This window comes from Dunckerocampus dactyliophorus, chromosome 11 (genome assembly GCF_027744805.1).
Source record: "Dunckerocampus dactyliophorus isolate RoL2022-P2 chromosome 11, RoL_Ddac_1.1, whole genome shotgun sequence".
Lineage (NCBI taxonomy): Eukaryota > Metazoa > Chordata > Actinopteri > Syngnathiformes > Syngnathidae > Dunckerocampus > Dunckerocampus dactyliophorus.
The window spans coordinates 23,256,426-23,270,504 of NC_072829.1; the positions used below are offsets into that span (position 1 = coordinate 23,256,426).

Here is a 14,079-nt window from a genome sequence, read left to right on the forward strand (position 1 = left end):
CAGTGCTCATTTCCGTCATGGCACACACATCTACCGTGCGGCTACATAGCACTGTTATCAACCAATCATGGTCACAGCGAGCAAGGTGCATTCACGAACAGAGGAATTCCGAGCATCACAAGCAGGAGCACAAGAAGCCGGTGTTTTGTTTTGTTTTGTTTTGTTTTTTTGCACATGATGATAATTATGACAGTTTATCATTTAGTTTCACATAGGTGAATTTAATTGCTTAGTTATCATTTTATTGCTATTATTGACATATTTAAATTACTATTATGCTCAACTCGCATGTCACATTCTGTAAAAATAAAAAGGCATTGTTTTTTGGCCAAAATGTATAGGTTTTCCTTTTTAAAAATACCTGTTCGGGCACCGTTTAAGCACTGACACAGATTCAAAAGCATCAATTTGGCACTGGTATTGGATAAAATGAAAACAATACTACTACTCTGCTCGTCGTGTTCTAGGTAAATCACTGGGCTAACTAGAGCACTTGTGATTTCTGAGCTGGCTGGACTTGATCCTTAAACTGACAGAGACCAGTGCAGTAAGAACTGGTTCTGTTGTTTTTTTTCTTTCTCTGGTAGGGTGTAGTTCTTCACATTGGTCTCCAGCCATGCACACGCTCTCCGCCTTTTTTTAAATTTCTTTATTTTTAAACATACCAGTGCATTCAGTGTAAGGTTTTTTCCTTTCTTTTAGCCACCCAAAATATTCATTTTCTGAGAAGCAGCCAACCATTTGTTTAGCATAATTTGGAACTTGCGTAAGCAGGGACAATGTTTGCTATTGTACAATAAAAGGACAAAAAAAATGCCTGGCAGTACCTGATTTTGCAAATGTCCAACATCAGTGACTTCACAAATGTTCTTGTGGATGAATGGACGCACTGCAACATCTTGTAAAGCATCTTTCCAGAGTCAAAGGTGTTATATCTGCAAAGAAGAGACAACTTTTGTCCATATAGTGTGCCTTAGTACCAGTGTACAGCATTTTATGACTTACTCACTCAATGTGGCTTTTTTATCTTCCAGAGGGAGCCACAGCCAGCGAGCATAAGGCCTTAATGTCGGAGTTGAAGATCCTCATTCACATCGGCAACCATCTGAATGTAGTCAACCTGCTAGGAGCCTGCACCAAACCAAATGGTCAGAATCAATGCACCAAATGAGCCCTGAACTGTTTGTATATCTGTGAACAGATGCTTTGTCCTCATGGGAACTTTGTTAGTTGTCCCTTGGCTACCTCGCAGCAAAATTCCTTTTTTGGGGAGGTGTTTATAGTGTTGTTTCTCTGCAGTGCCGTTTATGCTTTAAGCGCAAACAACTCTGTGAAATATATTATATAAGAACAGCAAGGGCAAGCGGATGTCACATTGGGAAATGTTTTTCTTTTTACTGATTGGGAAAGCAGAAGGATCATTTGCATTGCTTTGAAAAGCTCAAACTCGATCTTGCTGTTACTGACAATGACAATAAAGAATTGAATTGAAAAAGAATGGCGAACGAGGTTAATGGTTACAATGTGCAATGCATCTTTTCTGGATGAACAGGCCCACTGATGGTGATCGTGGAATACTGCAAGTATGGGAATTTGTCCAACTTCCTGCGAGCAAAAAGAGAGTTCTTCCTCCCATACAGGGTATCAACCCCCCTCCTTGTGGTTTCAATTACAAAACGGCACCGATGCGTGAGTCAGACTCGCGCAATGAACCGTTTAACCCATTTCTCCATTTAGGATCGCTCTCCCAAAACTCAGAGCCAGGTAAGACGGATGATCGAAGCCTGCCAAGCGGACCAAAGAGCTCACCTCCAGCACCCCCCGTCCTCGCCGTCCTCCTCCCCGCTCATGGAGGGCCTCCACACGCCATCATCCAAACTGTCCAATCAGAAAGCTGCTCCGGAGAAACGTGAGTTCTGTTTGCAAGTGTGGGTTATTAACTTGAATGCAGCTTTCATCTGCTTCTTTCTTTCCAGTGGAGGATTTGTGGAAAACGCCTTTGACCATAGAAGATCTAATTTGCTACAGCTTCCAAGTGGCTCGTGGGATGGAGTTCCTGGCATCTCGAAAGGTTCATTATTAGCACTGCGGCAATTAGTCTGGGATCCGTGGTGATTTGTCTCTGGGGGTAGTCTTCACAGGAAGTAGTTTGCGGCACAGATCATTAGGATGCTGAAGAACGCATGAAATGAAATTGTTTTTCTTTTGAACCAACTCATGCTGTCTGAATACACACCGATATCCACTGCAGTCTAGTTTTCACATGAATAACACAACGCAAAGCTAACTGCTACCAGCCTATAATCCCATCTACAAAAGCTTCATCATTTAGTTGTTGAGGCATCTTCTTCCAACTCAGAATGATGGTGACTTTGAAGGCTTTTGACTGTTGAGAAGAACCCTTAAAAAGAAAAAAAAAGCTATAAAGATTACTTGGTAAAATGTACTAAGGATGGCAGGTCTGCCAGTGTTTTTATTCATGCTTGAACTAAGCTGGTACCAGCAACTCATACAGTGGGCGTACGGATAAATAAATATTACCAGGTTCTCAGTGGCATTTCAATTCACGGGGAGGCGTGAAAAACATGCTGTCTGCTTGGAGGGTGTGTGACAGAAATTAATATTGTTGGGTTGCACGTGACGTCACATCCTGCTGTAGTCGTCACCAACTGAAACACATGGGGGGGCAAACAAGCGTGTTCTCAGCGAGAAATCATGTCAAATCCGCACGAAAACGATGCATACGTGCACTGTCGCGCATGTGGAAATTGTTCAAATAGGGATTTCAGAGAAAGTTAGGAATACAACAGTCCATCATAAAGGGAAAAAAAGTTCTAGAAACAACCAAAAAAGCCTGGTGAAAGGTGGCTTGAACATGCTCCCGTTTGCAGTGACCAACAAGCAACATTTATACGAAAACCAAAGTTAAAATATTGTTACAACTCGAAAATGCTCATGAAAATGAGAAATGCAGAAAGAATTACCTCATAACAAAAACCTATGGATTCGATTTCCTCATACGTAGGAGAAGGAGACACCACAGACATAACGTTCGTCAGGAGCGAGCAAGCTTGCTACTAGCCACATGGTTCAGACGCGGTTTGATGAGGTCATCATTTGTGCACCGGAAAATGCGGGAGCTCATAAGCCTACATACAGAATTTTTTCAAATTGGTTTTCATTACACGGGAAAAAAAAACAATCACGATATTGACCGATACTACCGATATTATCGGACATCCCTAATAATATATGTACTTTTGAAAGATGCACACTTTATCACAGTTTTATTGGTCTGGCAACTTCAACAGCATGGCAGTATGACACCGCGGGTCTTACAGCATGAAACTTTTACTCTGTCCTCTTTGACAAACACTGCAGTTCAAGCACAAATGACACAAAATAACAGTAACGCTGATAAATTCAATGCAATCCTTTACTGCCATCTCATTGAGCGATGTGTGTGTGCTGGCTCAAGTCCGCCTTTGTCACCATGTGACACAAGCCCTCAGGTATGCCTGCCGATAACTCGCATCTCGTAACCCAAATTTTAGCTTACAGGCGAGACATGGCTCATATTTAAAAACGACTCGCTAGTTTGGACACCTACGCCAAGGTACGACTGCAGTAAAATATAGCAAGCCATATAGACATAAAATAACACCCATATAGTCACATTTACATTCAAATAACCCAAAATAGTAGATATAATCAGAGAAAATAAGCCATTTTAAAGAGTTTACCTTGTAGGGAAGCAGAATCGATGGTGGACAGGAAGTGACATTGGGGGTTCAGAGTTGAGCAGTTCGGGTTCGGGGCTTCCAGCAGCCCAGAAATAGTGCTTGGAAGCCGACGGCCAAAACGGCGAGCGAACACCACCACCCTGGAAGCCCGGGGGCTTGGCTCTGCAGCTCACGCTCACGCTCACGAACACACACATGAACGTCTTCATGCAGACTGACCTGGTGTAAGAACGCAGGTAGTTATGTTTAACTGCTACATTCGTGAAGATAAGCTTCCGCTGCTGTTTGAACGCCTTGTTTTCATCTATTTCATGTCTTCATGCAACACACCATGCACACTCACAAATGGAGCAAATCATTTCAACGGCATGCACCGTTATTCACATTAATATGCCAACCGGCGTGCAAAGATACTGAGCGGATGTGGTGTTATTGAAATGTTTGCCCCCCAGCTGAACACCGGAAGTGAGGTGAAACTGCCTAGAGGTCACATGGTTGCAACCCAGCAATGCAACTACTGCACAATACAAACACATTCAGCTCTAATATACATTCAAACTTGAATGACATCAAGTAGAAAGCAGTCCTTCGCCAAGGTTAACAGAAGTTCAAAAAACGTACATTAACATTATTGTATTGAAAAAAAAACTATATTTCTTCTACTGTATTTTCCTTTTCAGTGTGACCCCAGCACTTCACAGCAGACATACAATTATGTGAAAATAACAACAGTAATTCAATAGAATAGGCCAACACATGACCCGTTATGGCATCTTGTGGGAGGCAGCCTCGAGAAATGTCCTTCCGTGAATTCTGTTTGTTGCCGTCGAGATTGAGTTCGGTCTTCTTCTGAGAGAGGACGTCTTAAAAATAAAAGGCATTTACTTTAAAACCTTCCAACCTTTCTCTTGTGCGGTCTCGTTCCATATTACCCAGCGCTATGTTAATGCGAGTTCAGCAAATGCATCTCATTTTAATTGCTCACAGCGAGTGCATCAAACTGACTTTTACATATCAAACAGTATCAGCCACACTGAACTTTCCAACCAGACTTTGTGCTTCGCAGCGGCTCTTTAAAGTGCCGGCAAAGCAGCTGCAGAGGCTGGCAGACAAAGTCCAGTCCCACATATCAGCTGTGTAAAACTAACAGATGATTAAATCCCACGTACTGTAGCACGGCTCCCATGTGTTGTTCGGCCCACTGAGGAAACCACAGTGCTCTGTGTTCACTGCAAGCATACACAAACATGCACATGGACATACAGTACACGCACACGTCTGCAGCGTTGTGATGCATGTGTGGTCCTGTGTGTATCCACAGTGTATCCACAGAGACCTGGCGGCCCGCAACATTTTGCTGTCAGAGAACAACGTGGTGAAGATCTGCGACTTCGGCCTGGCCCGAGACATATACAAAGACCCCGACTACGTCAGGAAAGGCAACGTACGATGTTTTCTCCTCTAAAATGCTAACTCTGTGGGAAGAACATCAGTGATGCTATCATTTTAGGCGGTGCAATTTTCTGCTTTTTAAGCCTTTGTTCTAATGTTTGTGTGGTGTTTTGGTGCTCTCACAGGCCCGCCTGCCATTAAAGTGGATGGCTCCTGAGAGCATCTTTGACAAAGTCTACACCAGCCAGAGTGACGTGTGGTCTTTTGGAGTGCTCCTATGGGAAATCTTTTCACTCGGTAAAACTTTTTATCAACTACGCATCCGGAAAGAAAGGCACGTGACAGAGGTTCAATATCGTCTTTTGTGGATGTGCGCGGGGGTCGCGATTGAAGTGTAAATTTCTGTGTCTGCTCAGAGCAACTGGGAATTTATCCTGGGTTTAATTTCTTCCAGGCAGATTAAATCTTCATGCCTAATTTTCCATGCACCAGACTCTGTTCTGTCGTCCTCTTTTGTTCAGGTGCATCTCCGTACCCGGGAGTGCAGATTGATGAGGAGTTTTGCAAACGACTGAAAGATGGGGTCAGAATGAGATCGCCGGAGACTGCATCACCTGAAATGTAAACATGTCTATGCATAGAATTATACACGTACGCCTCAAATCTTGGTACTTTTTCAGAAGATGAATGGGTATCTTGAAGCTGAAAATAATGTGTTAAGATACTCGACCATTTGGGAAATTATTTATGTCCTTGATCTTATCTCTTCATTCCAAAGCATCCTGGTAAACGTTAGCAGATTATAAAGCTTCGATTCTCAAGGACCCGCTTTTTTTCTTTCGCTTTTATAGAAGTCACATCAAGCAAGCTTATTTTTACTTCAGCATCGCCTTCAAAATCTCATGCATGTCACATATGGAGGCATAAATACACAGAAAGAAATACTGTGCAAAGGTATTCCATAGGACACAAAGGTGGGAGGACAAACAGGATAGCTTAATGTACACAAATCAATACAATAAAATAATTCATATTTCCAAGGAAGAAGATACCTATCATAAAATATGATTTGAAAATAATAATTGAAAATATAAGTTAGACATCGTCTGTACATTGGATCTGCGCTTGTCAGTGAAATGGCAAAAATCAGTGAGTAATTGATATGCATAAATATGTCCAAACCCTCCCGCTAGCTTGATGGTGACTCCAATTTCAGATTAACATTTGCGGTAAAAGTGAATTATTAGATTATATTCAGCTCCTGAGCCACGCCCCAATTGCCATTGTTCACAAGCGACGGAAGCTAACAATCCAGGTTTTAGCCCTGAATATGCCTCATACACTTCCATCCATCCATTTTCTCCTCTTTAGGGTCGCGGGGGCATGTTGGAGCCTATCCCAGCTGACCAGTGACAGGCGGGGTACACCCTGGACTGGTTGCCAGCCAATCGCAGGGCACATGTAGACCAACAACCATTCACTCTCATATTCATACAATTCAGAGTCGCCAATTAACCTACACATGTTTTTGGATGTGTGAGGAACCGGAGTACCCGGGGAAAACCCACGCACGCACGGGGAGAACATGCAAACTCCACACAGAAATGCCCAAGGGAGAATTGAACACGGGTCTTCCCGATCTCCAGACTGTTACTGTGTTGGCCAACATGCTACCCACTAGACCACCGTGCGGTATCAAATGTATCAGTGCTCACCACGAATGAATAACAATGTAAGATAATCGATGAATAGATGGAATCGGAGTGTGTAGCCGGCACACAACTATGATGCCTTAAAGGACCCCGAACAAAGTGGGAATTCTCAACGCTTGATGAAAAAACGTTATCAATGTAGCATAAGCATATATAAAAGACATGTAAAAATGGCGGGCTTTTCCCAACAGTGGTACAACAGTGAAGACAAACCCTTTTTTTTTGAAAATACATGAATAAAATAGATCATTTTTTGTGCCGTGAATGTCCTCTCCTAAATTTTGGGTCCTGACCCACCAGTTGAGAATCCCAGTCAACTTTATACTGAGACCATTGAATATGCCATATTGAGAAAAGATATGCATAACTTTGGATGGGGGAAAAAGTGAAAATAGCGCACCTTTTGTTTATTATTTCTTACACAGGGGTGTCCAAACGCTTTCCATCAAGGGCCGCATAATTCAAAACATCGACAAGTCAAAGGCTGGAGGGACCACTGTTCTTGTCATGTTATGATTTTATTCCAATAATATTTTGACTTTATTCAACATTATACATTTTTCACAACCTCATTTTCTAAAAATTGCAACGTGATTTTTTTGTTCTTTTTGTTTAGAAAACGTCTTTTTCTTTAATGTTTCAACTATAATTTTAATTAATTGTATTTTGTTTGAATATATTTATTATTTATTTTTAATTTGAATAATTATGTATTTTTTTCCTGATCGTATTACGACTTTATTCAAGTAAAATTGCAACTAGTATGACTTTATTCTCCCAATGTTTTAACATTATTTTTGTACAATGTGTGCTTTTTTCATTTTTTTTTTTCCATTTTATTGTTTTTTTGAATTATATTTTGAAAATGTGTCACAGCCCAATTAAAAAAAACAAAACGCAAATGGCCCCCAGGCTGTGCTTTGGACATCTCTGTCTTAACTTCCCACTGTCTTTTTCCACTTTATTGTGTTATTTCCAGCTCAAAGATACCCACTTAACAAATAAACGCGTCGAGGAAGTCGAAGATAGTAATGCTCACTTTTGATTGACACTGTCAGAGTAACAATACGTTATGTTTATGTGGTTGCAGTTTGCACTGGTTTAAAACTGCACTGCATCATAGTAAAAGCTAAATTAGGTTACCTTAATAGTAGTAACACCTCCCAGTGTGTGGTGGCAGACACTAGACATATTCTTGACACTTTTGAAATGATTCATCAATCCTAAAGAGCCACATTTTGCACAAAAAGTGCAAGAATCGCACAAGCAGGTTCGGAATGATGCTGTCTGTGACGGTACTGCCCTCTGCTGGTAGATATGGCATCATGTTGGCCTGCTGGCATGGAGAGCCCAAAGAGAGGCCCACCTTCCCAGCCCTGGTGCAAATCCTGGGAGATCTGCTGCAGGACAACAGCCTACCAGTGAGCCCCCCACCTGTAAACATAACAACTCCTAGCTCATGATTCAATCACTTTTTTAATAAATGAAGAAAATGTCCCTGCCTTCAGGACGGGAAGGACTACATCCCTCTGAACCACTCACAGAGCTCCGAGGATGACGGATTCTCACAAGCTTCATCGCGGCCTCCATCTGAAGAGGAACTGAGGCTAGCCTGCAACACTCTGCCAACGAGGTACTCGAGGAACGTCGTGTGGTACTTGGCGATTTTAAAGAATACACCGCGCACTCATGCTTTTCCATGGAAGAATAGAGGATACCGGCCACTTAGGAACAAATACGCTACTTTCCATTAAAATTTCTCTTCTCAAACTACTAAAACTTAGTGATGACATTTCGTATGGTTAAACACGTACAGTATTTCATCTGCTGAGCTTGTGCCCATCCATCTTTTCAGCAGGTATTATAACTGTGTGCCCTTTGCCGGCTGTGTGACTGTGAGACCCTCAAAGACCTGCCAGCCCAGAGTGAAGACATTTGAAGAGCTGCCCTTAGAGATTCACCCTCAACACCACACTCAGGTAAGCACTTTTAAGGTGTTATTTGCAATTCTAAGAGGGAGCTGACTATTATTGGAACCAAGAAGCGAAACTGCACTGGTCTCCTCCATAGTAATTCACACTTTTAAAGATGATTTCTCCAAGGGAAAGCCAATGAAGCTTATTGGTTTAGAATATGATAAATGAGGCAGCTGCGATGGGCTCCAGCTCACCCATCACCCCGAACATGATGAACACTAGAAAATGAATGAAAGCAGTAATTATATAAAGGTAAAGCTTGATTTCCAGCCTTGAAGCTGCCAGGTATTGTAGTTTTATGTCATGACAAGAACCCTATTGGTTTTAAAGGAGCCAAGATGTGGCTGACGTCATCAGACAGAATGGCAGAAGTGGTGCAATTGCAGTATGTCCTGTCATTTCTGCTCATAATGCAGTAAAATCAGCATGTATTCTTCTGCTTTGGGATGGCTTGCAATTCTGCACAGTCTGGCTATAGCAGGGGTGTCCAAACTACAGCTTGAGGGCCATTTGTGGCCCTCGGCTCGTTTTTATTGGCCCGTGGCACATAGTAGAATTTAAATGAAAAAAAAACAAAACAACAGCAGCAGCAACAATGGAAAAAATGAGCAAAAAGGTGTAATAATAGGTGTTTTAACACATTTTGTCACCTAAAAACAAAGCTAACACAAAGTTTTGTCTTTAAATCCATATTAAATCCTTTTTATAAATATTCATATTATTGTTTTAGGATGTCATGTGACTTTCTTTTTCCCCCCAGGATAACCAGACAGACAGCGGCATGGTTTTAGCCTCGGAGGAGTTTGAGAGACTTGAGCACAGGCACCGGGGGGCGGTGTCAAAAAGGTAACTGGGACATTTATTGCGGCATTGAAAATACATGTGACTCATGTATCAAAGCTTAATTGCGCCAGTACTTTGCTGTGCAACCTGTTCACTTTTTAGTGTTTGTATGCATTTCTTACCTCGTAACCTTTCAGCATGCGCGTTTATGTTGATTAAACACACAATGCAACACCGCCTGTCATCAGAGCAATTCTAAACTACCGTATTTTCCCAACTATAAGTCACACTTTTTTTCATGGTTTGGCTGGTCCTGCCACTTGTACTCCGGAGAGATTTATATATGTTTTTTTTCACACAGACAGCCACGAGAGGGCGCTCTAGTATCTGCTACTCCTATCACTCCTGTACCACTGAAAAATGTACCATGTAAACATCAACTTATGAAGACAACGTCCACACGGAAACGATTTCAGGTCAAAAGAGGCAAAATATTTTTTGGTTTCAGCCTCTCATCCACACGGGAACGGCGTTGTGGGTGACCTGAAATGGTCTTTTCTGAAAACGGTGACGTCACCGACCCACCACCGCCTCGTCGCCGTCACGTGACCAGAAGTGAGCTTTGACGATAAGCCAACATAATATCTGAATATTTCGACAGACATGACTCACCTCAGTCGACATTCTGCTGACATTTTGTTGTCTTATACTCCACAATGACTCGCAGAAGTAATTCCACCTCTCGTAAGCGGAAGACGACGGGCTTTTGTGCATCCGTTCTTTCTTTTTCTACGGTCTGGAGTGTCACGTGGTTCCGTCTGCGTGCCCGTTCAAAGACAACTGAACAAGACAGAACACAAATGCCCCCAAAATGAAAATCATATTCTGCAGATTACAAGCTGCAAGTAGTGAAATAAGCAGCCGAAAACGGTAATCGAGAAGCAGAAAGAAAGTTTGGAGTGAACGAGAAACTTGTGAGGGGCTGGCGAAAAGCGGGCGATACTCTGACTGCAATGAAGAAAACAAAAAAAGGCTAATGGCGAGCTAACAAATGGGTGCTTGAATAATAAAATAAGGCTTGTCAACAGTGCGGTTAGGTCGCCACGGCGATGAATATAATGACTTGTTTCGCCTATAGTTATCTGAATAACTGTTAATATGTTACGTTAACAGACCCCTATGTGTTTAGCCTGCTGTTCTCCATTTTATTGGTATTACTATAACTTGCCTTTCAGGATGAAATGTCTGCTCTTGGTCTCCGATTTTATAAAATACATTTCCCCCCAAAAATGTGACCCATAGTCCAGTGCGACTTACTGTATATGGGTTTTTTTCCTCTTCATTGTGCATTTTTGGCTGGTGCGATTTATACTCCGCAGCGACTTATTAGTCCGCAAAATACGATATATGCTATCTCACCTATAACACAAAATAGTTAAATATATTAAACTACCGTACAGAGCTTATTTGGATCTACGTTGATTTGGTTTTAGCATGAAATGAAAGAAAAAAAAGGTGAAGATTAAGATATAAAGTGCCCCCCGCAGCCTTCATTTTCTTCTGTATGCAGCCTTAGGTGGCAAATGATCGGAGAGCCTAAGGACATTTCTGTGGGGACTGTGTTGAAAGAATAAAGAATATATTGCCACGCCTTCCCACCTCATCCACTGTCCCTGCTCGGCAAGAGAGACAGCCTTTGCGCTTCTTTCAGCATCGTCCTGACGCCGCACTTCCTCTACCACCATTTTCCTCCTTTGTGAGGCTGAAGCTTTTTGCCAAGTTGGTTTATTCACTGCAACGCCAAATCCTCCTCTTCCCAGCTGGACATGTCCCACCATGTCGTTGTGCTTCAGGGCTGACGTAGCATGCTGTACTGCGTCGGATGGTGTCCATTTCCTTCCCGTTGACAGAGGTGGTGCAGCATTTCTGACGGTCTGATCTCTGGCGTCCTTCAATGTCATCTGCAGCCTCACTTTAGAGCACTTGTACTCTTGAGTGAGGCTCGTGACAGGTAGTTCAAGGACTCCTTTGCCATAGATGCTGATGTTGGTCAGACAGCGTGGGACGGAAGTTATGTTTCGCTCCATCTTTTCCACCGTTGTTATTGGGACCTCGTAGATCCTGAGTGGCCACATTACCCGAGGGAGAAGTCCAAATTGTAGGCATCAGAGTTTGAGCTTCCCTGGCAGCATTGTCTTGTTGATGGTGTCCAGACTGGTGGAGATGTCCTGCCTTAATACCTGCACTTGGTCTTTGTCCCTGAGGCTTGCATTGTACCATCTGCCCAGGCTTTGGACGGGTTGCTCTGACACCAATGCAGAACCTCACGTTCTTAAGCTCTTTGTTGACTATTAAGATGCTTCGTGACTTATTCGGCTTGATTTTCATCCGGGCCCATCTGATGTTCTCCTGCAAGTAGTCGCCTGGTGCATGCTGCAGTAATGGTCAGCGTGGTCATGGCATCCATGAATGCTCTGATAAGTGGAAGGCGGATTCAGTTTTTTTGTTCGCTCACCTCCCACCACCCATCTGGAGGCCCTGATGATGATTTCCATGGCCATTGTGAATGCCAGGCCTGCCATGATGCCTACTTCTGGACGCTGCCATGATGTTGTGTCGCCGGCTGTTGTAAAGCACAATCGCAGGTCTTCAAAGTAGACTTTCACTAGAGCAGTGATGGATAATGGAACGTGGAAGACGTTGAAGGATTCCCAGAGGAGGTTGTGGGGAACTGATCCAAAGGCATTAGCCAAGCCGAGGAAGGTTACATGGAGGTCTCTTTTGTCCTTCTTAGCAGTTCGGATCTGCTGCCAGATCATACTGGTATGCTCCAAGCAACCAGAGAACCCTGGGATACGGGCCCATCCTAGTATAAAATGTTAATATATAACATATTTACAGTTTTTGGGAAGCTGTGTGACGTTTCCATCCATTTTCTATGCCGCTTGTCCTCATTCGGGCCACAGAGCCTCTTCCAGCTGACTGCGGGATAGGTTAATAATAGCATAGAAGTTGTTACACAGAAGGCAAGAAGTGGTTCCAATGTAGTAGTAATACTACATTTACACTGTCAATCCATTTTTGTGGTCCTACCATCAGGCGCATGAGCAGCAGCAGCAGCACAGAGCCGCTGACGTCCTCCCACGGTTCTCTGGGGCGAAGCTTTGGCGCCACCAGCTCCAGACATTGTCCAAACTTCTTCAGCCAGCTGTCAGGTCAAACCTTCTACAACAACGAGTATGGACACCTCTCCGAAGAGGGCTTCTGCGGCAGCGGTGGCGACTTTTTCTCCCCGCTCAACGCCTCCTGCCTGGCCTCCTCCAATGTGTAACCTCAACAGAAAGGAGAACGGCTCAGGTTAAGGAATAAGTGGTGAATATCTAAATCGTGATCAGGGGTTGAATAAGTGAACCTGAGCCGACCTTGTGCCTGACATTCCTTCAAACAGCCACTGGGTGGCAGCATTACGACTTTAAAGCATACCGAGTATTTTCTTACCACATTTATACTGTATATTTTTATCTTTTGTATTCAATGTACTTCACTTGTACAACTGTTGCCTCATAAGGGAAGATATAAAGAAATGTATCTCCTCGCTTCTCTTTGTCTTCATGTCTAATATTTACAATACTGTATATTAAGCATGGTTCATTGGCACACTTACTGTATGTTACACACAATTGCAATACACATTGGGGGATGGGGAGAAGCCATTCCATGTCCATACAGTATAAGCCAGGGGTGTCCAAACTTTTTCTACTGAGGGCCACGTTCTGAAAATTTTCCAAAAGTTGCATCTTAAACACACACACAACCTTGCTTTCTTTAATATTTGAAATGTACAGTATGCTTCGAAAATATACTGTATTTTCCTTATATTATGACTCTATTGTTGTAAAATTATGACTTTTTTCCCCTGAATGTTATAACTATTATAACTAAAAAATACAAACGAGTATTTGGGCTGCACTGAAAAATAAAATGACAAAAATATTTGAAAAAAATACAAAATGACAAGAAACAAACAGATGAATGTTACATTGCTTTTCTTGTTCTATTACAACTTTAATGTTGTAATAAGTTAGACTTTTTACACTAGGACTTTATTCTGATCAAATTTACATTTGAACAAAATCACGACAGCAAAGTGTGTGGCCCTCAAACTCTGAAAACAAACCAAAAAAAAAGGAAATTTCAGAGCAAACTGGGATGTGACAAACGCCTGTGATGGCCCACCATGCAATTTAGTGTGCACTGCCTGGTGCCATTGTGTGGTGACGGAGGCCACCTGAGGGATGCAGGGTGAATAAAAGGGGTTGAGTCACGCCACGAGGTTCTTATCAGCGCTACATGCACTCATAGTGACAGCTTATCACCCTCTTACGAGCTGACATCACACCTGACGACCTCTGCCGTAAATGAGGTGTCTTGGTGCAAGGTCCACATCACACAAACACGCACACATTTAAAGGC

At 42.7% G+C, this 14,079-nt stretch overlaps 1 protein-coding gene and 1 long non-coding RNA gene across 5 annotated transcripts in view; one reads left to right on the forward strand and one right to left on the reverse strand.

The window, feature by feature from the left end:
• Nucleotides 1-13,171, forward strand: part of flt4 (fms related receptor tyrosine kinase 4) — a 70,229-nt gene extending 57,058 nt beyond the window's left edge. For 3 of the 4 annotated variants that reach the window (XM_054791951.1, XM_054791954.1, XM_054791955.1), the window contains 12 exons: nt 1,035-1,148; nt 1,553-1,641; nt 1,738-1,909; nt 1,977-2,071; nt 5,065-5,187; nt 5,321-5,432; nt 5,657-5,756; nt 8,163-8,268; nt 8,356-8,480; nt 8,703-8,826; nt 9,584-9,669; nt 12,706-13,171. In XM_054791951.1, coding sequence (XP_054647926.1) covers nt 1,035-1,148; nt 1,553-1,641; nt 1,738-1,909; nt 1,977-2,071; nt 5,065-5,187; nt 5,321-5,432; nt 5,657-5,756; nt 8,163-8,268; nt 8,356-8,480; nt 8,703-8,826; nt 9,584-9,669; nt 12,706-12,937 — 1,478 coding nt within the window. In that variant the 3' untranslated portion in view covers nt 12,938-13,171. The remainder of the gene's footprint in view (nt 1-1,034; nt 1,149-1,552; nt 1,642-1,737; nt 1,910-1,976; nt 2,072-5,064; nt 5,188-5,320; nt 5,433-5,656; nt 5,757-8,162; nt 8,269-8,355; nt 8,481-8,702; nt 8,827-9,583; nt 9,670-12,705) is intronic. The other variant, XM_054791953.1, reaches the window with a different exon arrangement.
• LOC129189837 (uncharacterized) lies at nt 1,034-12,664 on the reverse strand. The gene is made up of 3 exons (XR_008572888.1): nt 11,266-12,664; nt 10,279-10,446; nt 1,034-1,131 (listed from the first exon to the last, which is right to left on the reverse strand). It is a non-coding gene; the product is annotated as an uncharacterized LOC129189837 (long non-coding RNA).
• Nucleotides 13,172-14,079: the final 908 nt, after the last annotated feature.